At 46.7% G+C, this 14701-nt stretch overlaps 1 protein-coding gene and 1 long non-coding RNA gene across 4 annotated transcripts; one reads left to right on the top strand and one right to left on the bottom strand.

Annotated features, from left to right (window-relative positions):
* The first annotated feature begins 9 nt into the window (after positions 1-9).
* Positions 10-14592, top strand: ccpg1 (cell cycle progression 1). 3 transcript variants are annotated; one of them, XM_062963396.1, is made up of 11 exons: positions 10-188; positions 2408-2483; positions 4867-4996; positions 5868-5944; positions 6034-6241; positions 6770-6820; positions 7903-8193; positions 8875-8886; positions 11819-11940; positions 12097-13466; positions 14229-14592. In XM_062963396.1, exons 2-11 carry the CDS (start codon positions 2424-2426, stop codon positions 14389-14391), a joined length of 2484 nt encoding a protein of 827 aa, XP_062819466.1. In that variant the 5' UTR covers positions 10-188; positions 2408-2423; the 3' UTR covers positions 14392-14592. The 3 variants fall into 3 exon arrangements, with proteins under 3 accessions (XP_062819466.1, XP_062819468.1, XP_062819469.1); XM_062963398.1 differs by lacking the exon at positions 8875-8886 and having other exon boundaries at positions 11-188; XM_062963399.1 differs by lacking the exon at positions 6770-6820 and having other exon boundaries at positions 12-188.
* Positions 9244-11819, bottom strand: LOC134293979 (uncharacterized). The gene is made up of 2 exons (XR_010000945.1): positions 10454-11819; positions 9244-9563 (listed from the first exon to the last, which is right to left on the bottom strand). It is a non-coding gene; the product is annotated as an uncharacterized LOC134293979 (long non-coding RNA).
* Positions 14593-14701: the final 109 nt, after the last annotated feature.

Genomic DNA, 14701 nt, shown 5'->3' with positions numbered 1-14701 from the left:
GGCGGAGGCGGGACTACGCTTCCCAGCCTGCCCCGGGCGAGCTCCGCTTCCACAGGGAGTGCGCAGGCGCAGCGGCCGGCTGGGGTTGGCTTGTTTGGGGAAGCAGAGGCGGAGGACGCAGGTAGGCCCGAGCGAGGCCTGCCTCGAGTGGCCTCTTCTGACTCACGGCGTTGTCTCTCAGGGCATTGGTAATTAATTACACGTCTGTTCTCTGTGTCTTGACGCGTCAGGTTTTGAATTCTAATTCTTATTATTCTTATGTTTTTAGCCATGTTTCTCTTTGAGGGAGACATGGTATATCAATAATAATAATAATTGGGTGACGGAGTTTTCTGGCCATGTTCCAGTGTGGTCGAACCAGGGCGACCACCTGCGTTTAGTCTGATTTGACCTGCAGCAGTGAGTTCCGCAGGTTAGGAAGGAACCATGCTGCAGTGGCTAGATATCACCAGAAGCATTCTCTCCTGATGTTTCGCCCCCATCTATGGCAGGCATCCTCAGAGGTTGTGAGGTCTGCTGGAAACTAGGCCAGTGGGGTTTATATATCTCCAGGGTGGGAGAAAGAAAGAAAACTTTTGTCTGTTGGAGGCCAGGGTGAATGCTGCAGTTGCCCAGCTTGACTAGTATTGAGCAGCTTTGCAGCTTCAAAGCCTGGCTGGACTTGCCTCTAGAAGGCCAGCCAATAATAACAGCAAAAAAAAAAAAAAAAGAGGAAAAGTATGGTATATAATATAATACAAAGTAAGTTATGTTGTTGTTATACACTTCTATTATAATGTTGCAATTGTAACATCAACTTATATATAAAATACTGTATAGAAGAATAACTACTGTTTTAAACCATCTCGGGTCTGAATTGGGTTTAAGTAAACCTGGTAATTGACTGTAACTCCGTTCCTGTTGTTAATCCAAATAATAATCTTAAACTTAATTATGGTATCGATACAAGCAAAGTATAATACAGTATAGGTAACCTGTATATATAGTGTTCAGGTGGATTTATTCAACCCTCAGTCTGTATATATACAATATAATAACAAGGAATAGTGTTAACATCACATCGGGTTTGAATTCGGATTAAAGCTAATTCAGTCTTTAGTCTTAAATCCAGTATAAAGTCATATATTTGCTTATTATAGAAATAGTCCAATCGTTGTCTTGATAATAGTATTGTTCAAGGTGAAATCATTCAGAGTAAATAAAATACAGTATAAATTCCTCGTATAAATGATAACAAAATGGATTTATTCCATGATGGAGGCAGTGCACTGGTAGATTCCAGGGATTGTCTAGTCGATCACTCTTCCTTAATGGTGAAACGAATTCACTGGTGAGTACCAGAGATAATATGGTCAGTTGTGGTTCCCGGAGATGGTGTGGTCAGTACAATATGGTCGATTACAACTGGTTTCCCAGGTATATGTCCAGTTTCAGTGAACCTTCCTCAGGTAATCTATATCGTATCTTTAAGTTCCCTCTGTTTACTTGGGGCAGGTTGTAGTATGGCTCTGCTTTCTCATTTCTTATTATAAAAATAAAGAGAGAAAAACTTTCTAGTACTGTATTTGTTAATAGAGCCATCTATATATATAGAAAGGGTAATGAAATTTCGGCCTAGGACAAAACAACAAAACTGCACATCCCAGAAACACTAAACTTGGCAGCACAACCCCTCATCCATGCCTCTATGTTCATACAAGAAAAAGAAAAGAAAAATAAAGTCCTAATTAGAGGGAGAGGAATCATTGTTTTTATCCAATTGCTGCCAGTTAGAAGGCTAAGCTCCGCCCACTTGGTCTCCTATCAACCCACTCAGCCCAGGGGACAGGCAGTTAGGCCTCACTTATAATAATAACTTTATTTTTATTAAAATAGGCCTCGTCCATGCCTGTAAAATACAGATTATCATATTTTAACTGGATTATATGGCAGTGTAGACTCAAGGCCCTTCCACGCAGCTATATAACCCATTTATAATCTTATATTACCTGCTTTGATCTGAATTATCTTAACTCCACACTGCCATATAATCCACTTCAGTGAGCAGTTGGACACAACTGGACTTAATGTCAGGAGAAAACCTTTACCCTTTACCTTAACTACCACCAATTCCTCAATACTTTATTTCCCAGACCACCATACTTCGCCACAGCAACGCGTGGCCGGGCACAGCTAGTAATAATATAAACCATACTGAAAATAGACATGTTAAACACACCCCAACACTGTTTTATATACAATATATATACAAACTCAAAATAATATGAATAAAATGAGATTAGAACTTACATGTCTGTGGAGGATCCTTAGCAGCCAATAATCACACCAGCGATGGCGATGATATTATTATTGGGCGAGACCCGCTTCCTCACGCGCCGCCTCTCTCTCCCCGTGTCTTTCTTTCCAGCTCTCGGCTTTGGGAAATGGCGGAGAATTCCAGCGACAGCGATTCCTCGTGCGGCTGGACCGTCATCAACCATGAGGTGGGATCCTTGCGTTTGCCCCTTGCCTTTTCCTTCCTTCTATGTCTCTTCATACATTTACACTATGTGGCACTATGAGGTTTGTTCCTGGGTTCTAAACGCCATTTCCTAATTGGTTCTATCATAAAAACATGGGAAAAGTTCATGAAAATGCACAGATTTTATCTTTGGGGGAGGGACATCCTGCAGCAGCATATTTTGCAATAGTTTTTCAGTGAATAGCTCATAGGGTCTCAACCAATTCAACAGAGTTTGTGCCACAAAAATTAAGTTCCTGGAATAGAACTTTAATAATAATAATAATAATAATAATAATAAAACTTTATTTATACCTCGCCACCATCTCCCCGCAGGAACTCGGAGCAGAGACCCAAACAACATAAGGACAAAATAAACAGCAACATAATACAAATCACAATATAAAAAGATAAACAGTAATACAATATGAAACAAGAGTATTTTAACAGTTAAAGCCAATCAATTAAAACAACAATACAAGGATAAAAATTGCATTTAAAACACATAAATGGTAAGGCCATAATAAATTCAGGATAGATTATTAAAAACCATCTGGGGCTGATTAGTTAATGATTGTCTCACTGAAGGTCTGCCGAAACATCCAAGACTTCAGTTGTTTCCTGAAGGAAAGTAGAGAGGGAGCTAACCTAATATTTCATTATATTTCTTAGAGACGATTTCGTTTGTTAATGTCTTAGTAGTAATGCCTGTATAAATACTCGTTAGCTTGGTCCATCATCTAGTCTTCTTTTATATCAATCCATCTCTCTCATTATATATACATTATTATTATTATTATTCTCTGCCATTCGCTGCCTTTCCCTGCTGCTGCCTCCTCTTGTTCTGTCTTGTGGTGAGGATGGGGCTTCTGTTTCCTGGTTGGACTGGATGGCGTCGCATAACCGGCAGAGTTTGGTTTTACTGCCTGCAGCATTGAGTGTCCCTGTTAATATTTACTCAGCATCCTGGTTGGATGAATGAATTTTATTGTAACGGCCACAGACCAGGAATAAGAGAAAGGTTTCTCCCATGACATTAAGTCTAGTTGTGTCCGACTCTGGGGATGGGTGCTCAACTCCATTTCTAAGCTAAAGAGCCAGCGTTGTCCATAGACACCTCCAAGATCATGTGGCCAGCATGACTGCATGGAGCACCTTCCCGCCAGAGCCATACCTATTGATCTACTCACATTTGCATGCTTTCGAACTGCTAAGTTGGCAGAAGCTGGGGTCAGCGAATTCAGCAGCTCAGTGGCTTAACCCGCTGCACCCCTGGGGGATCATTTTATATATAGTAGAGTCTCACTTATCCAAGCTAAATGGGCCGGCAGAACCTTGGATAAGCGAATATCTTGGATAATAAGGAGAAATTAAGGAAAAGCCTATTAAACATCAAATTAGGTTATGCTTTTACAAATGAAGCACCAAAACATCATGTTATACAACAAATTTGACAGAAAAAGTAGTTCAACAGGCAGTAATGTTATGTTGTAATTACTGTATTTATGAATTTAGCACCAAAATATCACGATATATTGAAAACATTGACTACAAAAATGGCTTGGATAATCCAGAAACTTGGATAAGCGAGGCTTGGATAAGTGAGACTCTACTGTACTTATAAATATATATATATATACATATATACAATATGTTATATACAGTATTAGTATTATATATTACTATATTGTACTGTACTACTATGCTGCAATATTATTAGTAATATTACATGTAATATTACATGTTCTATATAATAATATATAATATACAATACCTCTTGGGCATGCTCATTCCTGGTATGCTATTCCTGTATAAACCTACCTTGCAATAATGCTGATGGCAGCACACTACATCTGGCCAGGGTGAAGGACTTTCTAAATTTGAGCATGTCTAAATTTGAAAAATAGCTAGCTGGGATGAGCAGCATCATGTTGTTTTCCATTTCTGGGTATCTGCCCATTTCTCTTGAAATGCTGCACGCCGGATCCAGTGCTTAATGTCATATCCCAGTGGTGTTAAGGCTTGCTTGCGGTGGTGTCCACCTCTCGGGGGGGGGGGGGGGCTGCCACAGGCTTCCTATGCGCCTCTTTCCTTGTCTGGATATCCAAGCATGGAGGAGCGCGGAGCGGAGGCATGTGGCACGCGTGGGGCTGTGGCTGTGGTGCCGTTCTCTCCATCTCGGGGCCTCTTTCCTCAAGTGTTTTATAATGACTGTGATTTTTAATGCCTTTTAAATTTATTTGTGTGTTTTTGTGTTTGATATTATTGTATGTTGGTTTTATATCTGTAAGCCGCCCCGAGTCCCTCTGGGGAGATGATAGCGGGGTACAAAAATAAAATTATTATTATTATTATTTCCTCCCCAGGGATCCGACATTGAGGCCGTGGCCTCCGAGGGCGAGGGACCGGGCGGCCCCATGGAGCAGGACCCGGAGGAACTCCCGCCGCTCCTGCAGGAAAGTGACCGGCAAGAAGAGCCGGCTTTGGACTTGCAAGGTCAGCCTAGGAAGGGACAGGCCCCTTGACCCCTGTTTCCCCCTGTTTCCCCAGCTGCCCACCCACCAGACCCCCATGGAGACCCCAGGGTGGGAGCATTCTCTCATTGCCCGGATCTGGATGCACACAGACATGAATTGGGGGTGATTGTGTCATGTTCACCATCTGTTAGGTGTTATTACTTATCCACTATTGCAACCTCATTTTTTTTAATTCGATGTTTTAATACTGCGTTTCTGGTTTTTTCAGTTATTGTGTATATATTATTATTGGTTTTTGTTATTGTATTTTGATGTTTCGTATTTTGTTATTGTTTTGTATCTGATTTTGCTGTAAGCTGCTCCGAGTCCCCTTCGGGGGAGATGGAGGCGGGATATAAACTTATTATTATTATTATTATTTATTGTTTACTACATTTATATCCCGCCCTTCTCACCCATCAGGGGACTCAGGGCAGCTTACAATATGAAACACATAAAAATCTATTTAAATGAAAGTTACATTAAATTAAAAACCTGCATTAAAAACCTACATAATTATCCATATAAATATACATTTAAGGCGCGTTTCAAGTCCACGCGAGGTCTGTCATTGAGTCGTATAGTTGTCATTTCTCATTTCTGCTGCTACTCTTGCTCAAAAGCCTGGTCCCATAACCAAGTTTTCGTTCTTTTTTGGAAAGACAGGAGGGAGGGAGCCTGTCTAATTTCGTTTGGGAGGGCGTTTCATAGGCCCATACAATACATTATATTATTAGAATAGCACAATATTAACATTAAATATTACTATATTGTACTATACCACCATATTGTAATATTATTAGTAATATTACATGTAATATATAATTAATGTTCACCTTTGTTTCCCGCAGCTGAATTCAGCCAAGGTGACGTGTCCTTGCCAACTGACCAAAGCCCCTTAGAGACCACCAAGGCCGCTCAGGAAGAGGTCAGTGGATATTTTTAATCCTGTTCTGCCTCCTCTCTACTCGCAGCTTCCCCTCTTGAGTGCCTTTTCTCTCTGCTCTTCCGCCCCAGGGTGCAAAGGGGCCCTTGCCGGAGGATGGCACCTGCCTGGGGGCCCTGAGCGACGACTCGGACATCGTGACACTGGAGGCCCCCAAAGCGGAGGAATGCCAGAGCGAGGCCATGGAAGCGCCGGTGGATGAGGGGCCTGTGGCCTCCGAAGGCTCCGACATGGGCTCCTCCTTCAGCAGCCAGTACACCTTCTGCCAGCCGGAGGCAGGTGAGGAGGGGTCTCGGGCTGCTTCCACCTTTCCAGTCGGTCTAGTGCAGGCGCAAGCAAACTCGGACCCTCTGGGTGTTTTGGACTTCAACTCCCACCATTCCTAACAGCCTCAGGCCCTTTTCTTTGCCCCCGTAGTCTTCTCAGTTCCCTTGTGAAACGGGAGTTTTCCCGAGAAGCCAGACTGGGTTTGAGAACGGAGGGAGTGAAGAATAGACTTAAGCGGCTGTGGGGGGAAAGAAAGGGGCCTGAGGCTGAGGAATGGTGGGAGTTGAAGTCCAAAACACCCTCAGGGAGGGCCCAAGCTTGCCTGTGCCTGGTCTACACTGCCAGATAATCCAGGATAAATAATCCTGGGATATAGAGCAGTGTCGACCCAGCATCATATAGTCAAGTTCCAAGCAGGTAACACTATGTAACACTATTTTTGTTCCTGGGTTACAAATGTTGTTTCCTAATTGGTTCTATGATCAGAACATGGGAGAGAGAGGGTCACATCTCTTCCTTCTTTTATATTATCTGCCAAAGCCAGTTGGCTGGAGATGCTGCAGAGGATCCCCTCCTGTGTGAGCGGATGGGGTAAGCACAGAAAGTGGTGTGAGGGAGACTGGGCCGGACTGGTTTGGGTCTGTTTTGGGAGGCCTGCTGTGTGATGCTTTATAGAATAAAGGAGGAGGAGTGTTGAAGCGATGCTCATGGACCCATCGGTTGAATTCTGTCTTCATACCTGTCTGCTGTGCGTTGCCTTTTTAACATTGTGAGCTGTTCATCAAGGGACAGCAGCAGGCCCTGCATGAACCTGGGAGTGTTTTTGGGCCTTTGAGATGCCCATCTGCATCGTGATGCGCCAAATTTATAGGGAAGGAAGGGATGGATGCATGCGTGACACTGCTGGAGTTGTAAAATGTACTAAACTATTTGGAAGATGAAAAGGTTGGGTTACTATAAGTGTTGTTAAGTGTTGTTAAGATGTAAACATGAGGGGAATGGAGCCCTGAAGTTAAGTTAGATACTGAATGCATGAATGGAACATTGCATTGTGCAAAGCCAGCAGGATAAGTGCTTGAGATGCAGGTGAAACATCAGGAGGAAATAATAATAATAATAATAATAATAATAATAATAATTTTATTTTTGTATCCCGCCTCCATCTTCCCAAAGGGACTCAGGGCGGCTCACATAAGGACAAGCCCAACCGAACACAGTTAAAATAAAGCATAACATTTGTAAAACAATATCATAATGCTCAAAATAAACAGCACACAAAATGACACAGTAAAACACCACCAAGGCAAACACTGGCCCGAGGAAACAATTCCGAGCGGTGCAGCAGGACTAGTGCAATTCCATTCTAAGAATGCTTCTGGAACATGGCCATTCAGTCCGGAAAACTCACAGCAACCCATACATACAATAGGTAAAATTGTATTATAAACAACTGTATTATAAATATGTCATTATAAACAAATGACTAGAGGAGACTTGAAGAAGGTTGTCATTTCCAACAGTAGCCAAGTGTGAGGGCAGGTGTCTGCTGTGTCTGGTTGTGATCCTCAGGTTGTGCCTGTCCCCTTAACACTGCATGGAGGTTTGAGCTGAGAAACTCTGCTTCAGGTTGAAGAAATGCCTGAGAGCCGCAGGTCCTTCTGCTTGCCTTGCAGCCTTCCCTCCTCCTCCTCCTCCTCCTCCGCCGCCGCCTCCTCCGCAGGAGTCCAGCAGCGACGAGGGCCCACGATCCAGCCCTGCCTTGAGGCGCCGCCGGGCCAAGAAGAGGCCTCTCTCCACTTCGGAGTCAGAGGACACGGCAGCGCCTTCTCCACCGCCTTGCCAACAGGAAGCGGAGCCACAGCCCCCTCCCCGCAGGACCTCCTTCATTGGCAGCAGCGGCCTCAACCGGTGCATCCTCTTGGCCCTCCTGGTGGCCGTCAGCATGGGCTTCGGGCACTTCTATGGTGAGTCCCGGCCCCGGTCAGGCCTTTCTTTCCTCCCTGGGCCCTTCCACACTGCCATATAATCCAGAATATCTATTGGAAAGAACTGCACACAGTATCTAAAGTGGTAAGCAGACACAACTACTTCCACTGAGACGCAGTGTAAAATGGAGTCCTGTGTCTGAACATGCTCAGTACAATCACATGCCTATAACCCTTCCCACACCAAAGAGGTATGGTTGAACTGGCAAATCAACATTCACATAGAACACAGGTTAACAAATGTATACATTAAAAAATAAACAGCAAAAGGCTTGGGAGGTTGCCATTTCCAACAATATCAAGGCAGATAATCTGCACTATCCACTTTGAACTGGGTTATCAGCCATATAACCCAGTTCAATGTGGATTTTATACAGCTGTGTGGAAGGGTCCTCAGGCAAAAGCAAGCCTAGAGCAGACTTGGGCCAACTTGGGCCCTCCCTCATTCCAGGTGTTTTGAACTGCAACTCCCACAATTGGTTAGGGATTGTGGGAGTTGCAGCCCAAAACACCAGGAGGGAGCAGCTTGGTTCCTGGCCTTCTCTTCCGACTTGTTCCGTTGTGTCTGTTGGGAACCAGAGGGGTGGAGTGGCCATTTCTGGCGGGACATGACCTGTCCTCAGAACAGGACTGACCCTTCTCCCTTCTTTTGCTCCTTAGGGATCCTGGAAGGTGAGTGGCCTGGCCTCTTCGTTTGGGTAGAGTGGCCCCCCGGGTGCATGTGTCCGTGCGTTGACGTGAGCATGCGTGTGCAAGTTTGGTTTTGAGGTGGTGGGCGAATGCTGTGCCTCCTCCCCAGGCAGTAATAATAACACGGAATAACAAATGTATCGCCCACCTCTCCTTGTAGCTGGAGCTGCAGGTACAACAAAGAGATCACACACTCTTCCAACAAAAGTTAAAATGCAGAAGCCGGAACTGACTGGCCCTGAAAGGCCTCCGTCCTGCATCATTTCCATCTCCATGTTGTTTTGCTCCCTGTGTTACCACTCACAGGCTCCCCGTTCCTCACCGAGAAAGATAAAACACTTTTAAAAAATATATAATCTTTATTAAGTTTTATATACATGTTAAAAGCAAATAATAGGGGTATGGGGTTAGGGTAAAGGGAAAAGAGATGAAAAAGATCAACACTTTTTTGAGGTTTTCCTGCCTGGAATCAGGCCCTCTGTTCTGGGACGTGGTCCCACCACGCGTCCCTTTGGAAAACCACGAGGGAAGGCCCTTTGCGGTCTCTCTTCATGGACAAAGCCGCATTCCCTTCAGTGACAACACGCGAGGCCTTTCATGGCGGCAGGGCCTCCTCCCGGCTCCTTTGATGGGATTTCTTGCCTCCATTTGCCTGGATCCTAAAAGGGAGTGTGTCGTCGTTGCATGCCTTAATTTTTAAATATTTTTAATGTTTAGTTCTGTTGGTATTTTTATTTATTTATTTATTTATTTACAGTATTTATATTCCGTCCTTCTTTCTCACCCCGAAAGGGACTCAGGGCAGATCACATGACACATATAAGGCAAACATTTAATGCCTTGACATAGAAGAGAGACAAATGCAGGCTCCGAGCTGGCCGATTATACCACAGCAATGCGTGGCCGGGCACAGCTAGTTGTATATAATATTGATAATAATATTATAATGTGATACAATATAATGCTACTAATAATACAGTATAATAATATTATATATTACATGTAATATGACTAATATTACAGTATAGCAGAATAATACAATATAGTAATACATAAAGCCAAAATTGTGCTATGCTAATACAGTAGAGTCTCACTTATCCAAGCTTCTGGATTATCCAAGCCATTTTTGTAGTCAATGTTTTCAATATATCGTGATATTTTGGTGCTAAATTCGTAAATACAGTAACTACAACATAGCATTACTGCGTATTAAACTACTTTTTCTGTCAAATTTGTTGCACAACATGATGTTTTGGTGCTTAATTTGTAAAATCATAACCTAATTTTATGTTTAATAGGCTTTTCCTTAATCCCTCCTTATTATCCAAGATATTCGCTTATCCAAGCTTCTGCTTGCCCCGTTTAGCTTGGATAAGTGAGACTCTACTGTAATATAATTTATTGTATATAAATATAATATTGATAATAACATTATAATGTTATAAAATATAATAATAATAATTTTTGGTTTTAAATTGCATCGGTTTGACTGTCAGCCGCTTTGAGTCTCTCTGGCAGTGAAAAAAGCAGGATGTAAATCATCACAGACGTCAAAGGAGCCCCAATGGAAGGATGTGGAGGGAAGTCTGGCTCTGTCTGTCTGTCCGTCCAGGAGAGTGCTTCCGAGCCCTTCCTGTAATTTGGGGACCCCGTCCTTCCCCTCCACCCCAATTGCAAGCCGTGCCTTTTGTCTTGGGACTGCAATTCAAGAGAGGAGGGGGAGCAGAGCTTAGAATCATAGTCAGACCCTTTTCTAGCGCCCACGCTGACCTCCTTCAGGAAAGATCCGAAAACCTAGTTTTTTCAAACCATTTTTAATTAGGAACAACATCAAAGTGAGCCCCTACCGCTTTTTATCCCAACACTTTGCACCTTATCGCTATATCCTTCCACTAGACGTTATAATGCTTTGCACTTTGTTAACCTTATAAAGTCCTTAGTCTGAAGATTGAAGTACCAACTATACCGCTCCAGGGCATTGAACATATTTTAATTGTTTTTAAATTGTTGTATGCTTTTATATATATATATTTATTGCCATGTTTGAATTTGTTTTTTACTCTTGTATTTCTATATTGTTTGGGCATGGTCCCTTTGTAAGCCCAACAGAGCTGTCCTCAGAATACTTCTTTCTGTTTTAAAACCGTACGGCACTTTATCACTGTTACTCATTTCCATGATACCGCACTTTATGAATCCTGTCCCCGCTGGTTTGATTTTAATTACTCTGATTTTATCTGCTTGGATTTTAATGTATTGTCCATTATTTTATTTTGTGTATCGTTGAAATGTTTTAAGTTTTTGTCAAATATGTTTTGTCGTTGTTTCGGGCTTTTCCCTGTTGTGAGCCACCCCGAGTCCCTTCAGGGAGATGGGGTGGGATATAAAAATAAATAAAGACTGGCAGAAACCAGTGCAGGTGGTCCCAGTGGTGATGGGCACACTGGGTGCCGTGCCAAAAGATCTCAGCCGGCATTTGGAAACAATAGACATTGACAAAATTATGATCTGCCAGCTGCAAAAGGCCACCCTACTGGGATCTGCACACATCATCAGAAAATACATCCCACAGTCCTAGACACTTGGGAAGTGTTCGACTTGGGATTTTGTGATATGAAATCCAGCATATCTATCTTGTTTGCTGTGTCATAATAAAACAATAATAATAGTAATACCCTACTGGGATCTGCACGCATCATCTGAAAATACATCACACAGTCCTAGACACTTGGGAAGAGTTCTTGTGATTTTGTGATACGAAATCCAGCATGTCTATCTTGTTTGCTGTGTCATAATAAAATAATAATAATAGTAATAATAATTATTATTATTTATTAAGCTGCCCCAAGTCCCCTTGGGGAGATGGGGCAGGATATAAGAAGTATTATTATATATTACTATTTTTTGTTTGAAGGCACCATCCAGATCCAGAGCCGGCAGCATCTGGTGGAGAAGACCCACTTGGACGAACTGAAGGACGTGAAGGAGGACCTGATCCACTGCCAGCGGGAACAAGGGAGCCAAGCCGGGTGCCAGGTAAGGGGCGCTGGCGTCTGGGCCCTCGGTCTTTGCTTGCCCTCCATCCCTGGGGGTCTCAGTGTGCCTCCTTCCCTCCCCCCCTCCCTCCCGCTTTGCACCCTCTTCCAGGGCCGGGCCCCACTCCTCCCTCCTCCTCCTCCTCTGTCCCTGCAGGAAGGCCTGGCCGCGTGCCTGGTGGCCACCGAGGCGGAGAAGAAGGCCTTTGAGTCCCAGAAGCGCCTCCTGGCCTCGGAGAACCTCCGCCTGCGGGAGTCCCTGGAGAAGGAGGAGGCGGCCCTGTCCTCGCTGCAGGAGGAGCTGCGCCGGCTGCGGGAGCGGGTGCGCCTGCTGGAGACGGAGGAGGAGGAAGGGGGGGAGCGGGGCCGGGGCCCAGACGCCGCCCCCTCCGAGGCCCAGAGGCTGAAGGCGAGCCTGGAGGAGGAGCAGCGCCGGGCGCAGGGCTTTGTGCGGCAGAAGGCAGCGCTGCTGGCCGAGGCCCAGATGCTGCGCCGGGAGCTGGACAAGGAGCGCCGGGCGGCCCTGGCTCTGCGCGAGGAGGTGGAGCGCATGAGCGCGGCCGGGCGGGAGGCCCCGCAGAGAGAGCAGGAGGCCGAGGCGCAGGAGACGGAGCGGCTCAAGGGGCGGCTGGCCGAGCTGGAGAAGCGGCTGCGCTTCGAGGAGCAGCGCTCCGACCTCTGGGAGAAGCTCTACGTGGAGGCCAAGGGGCAGGCCCAGCAGCAGCCCCACCCGCCACCACCCAAGGACCAGCCCAAGGCCAAGAAGAAGCCGCCGCCACAGCCGCCCAAGTCCTCCTTCTTTGGCTCCGTCAAGGAGACCTTTGACGCCATGAAGAACTCCACTAAGGCCTTTGTGCGGCACCACAAGGAGAAGATCAAGCGGGCCAAGGAGGCCGTCAAGGAGAACCTCAGGAGGTTCTCGGACTCCGTCAAGTCCACCTTCCGGCACTTCAAGGACTCCACTCGCACCGCCACCGCCACTGAGGGGAAGCGCAGGCACGGGGAGAAGCGGCGCGAGGCCCGCAAAGCCAGGCCCCACGAGGCCCCACAGCACCAGCAACAGCAACAGAGGGCCCCCGGGGGCCACGGTGAGGGCAAGAGGTGCCCTGGGAGCCCCGGGAGCCCCGGCTGCGAGCGCAAGGGCCCGTCCCCGCCCCCCAAGGGCTGCCTGGGCATCTTCGACTGCGCCCGGCAGGAGTTTGCGGGGCTCTTTGACCGCGTCCTGGGCCCCATCCGGGCCGACGAGTTCCACCAGCTGATGCACAAGTTCCTGCAGCAGGAGGTGGGCGGCTTCCGGCACTGGAGGGAGCTGGAGGCCTTCCTGGGCCGCTTCTTCCGCAACGGGGTCTTCATCCACGACCAGATGCTCTTTGCAGACTTCGTCAACGACGTCAAGGACTACCTGCAGGACATGGAGGAGTACCGCCGGGGAGGGAGCGGCGGCGCTGAGGCCTTCGGGGACCTGGACACCTACATCTACCGGTACTACTTCCACTACGAACCCGCTCCGGAGCATCACGGAGACAGGTCAGTGCGGCCGGAAAGGCAAAGAAGTAGGAGTTGGGATCCTTGGATCTCCGTTTGAGAGGCTAGGATTCTTGACTCTAAGGAAGGCTGGGAGTGTGAGGCTCATGCAGTAGTCCTAGGAGCTGTGTGTTCAGGACACGCTCTAGGTGTTTTGGATGCCAACTCCCACCATTCCTGACAGCCTCAGGCCCCTTCCTTGAGACTTGAAACACCAAGTAAACATCACTCAATTTAAACCCAAGCCCGACCAAGAGGCCATGAAATCATACCACACATACCTGGGTTTCAAGGACTTCTCATCGAGTCTTACTGAATGCCTAATTAATCTATCCACTTATGCGGCTGAGGAGAAAAAGGAAAAGGCCCGAGGCTGTCAGGAATGGTGGGAGCTGGAGTCCAAAACACCCAGAGGGAGGGCCGAAGTTGGCCCAGGCCTGTTTAGAATCCGCTCATGAGTGTAAGTATGTTGTAGGTGAGGATAACTATCTTAGACAGCATTTATTCAGTTCCAAGGCACATGTTTTCCTCCCTAGATAAACATCTGTTCAAAAGGGGTGCATCTTAGAATCACAGGTGTATCTTAGAATCGGGTATAACAAAAGTTCATCACGGTCTCTGTGAAATAGGCACATCTCTATGTGTGGATTTCACAGGTGACCCCTCAAAGAAACCTGGTGACAGGCAAGCCCCCCGTTCTGCCCTTGACCCTTTCCCGTCTCTTCTCGGCCCCATCCTGCTCTCTCTCTCTCTCTCTCTCTCCAGCCGCCCTGCCAAGAAGACGCAGCACGAGAGGAGCCCCCCGAAGGCCCACCCCCACCACCCCCAGCGCCAGAAGCGGGAGGGGGGCCGGTGGCAGAAGGAGGGGCGGCACACGGCCAACCTGGAGATCGAGGTGGGGCAGATGCCCTTCCACCCCAAGTACTGAGCCCCCCCTCCTCCTCCTCCTCCGCCGAGATTTAAGAAGAGAAGCCCCGCTGCTGCCTTTGGGGGAGAGGAGAGAGCAGAGGGGCCGAAGCCACCCTTGACCCTCCTTTGACCACCAAGGAGACCCCCCACCCCCTCCTCACTCCGGAGAAACGGGCGCCACAGCGACTACGATGGCAATAATAAAAAGGCCGGGTGAGCAGCCGCTTCTGTGCGTGTGTGTGTGTGTTATCCGCTTCCCTCCCATGTGGATCAACAGGCACGGGCCAACTTCGGACTTCCCTCCCGGTGTTCTGGAGCCCAAAACCCCT

The sequence above is a fragment of the Anolis carolinensis genome, unplaced genomic scaffold (assembly GCF_035594765.1).
Source record: "Anolis carolinensis isolate JA03-04 unplaced genomic scaffold, rAnoCar3.1.pri scaffold_11, whole genome shotgun sequence".
Classification (NCBI taxonomy): Eukaryota; Metazoa; Chordata; class Lepidosauria; order Squamata; family Dactyloidae; genus Anolis; species Anolis carolinensis.
This window is presented reverse-complemented; position numbering and strand designations above follow the sequence as displayed.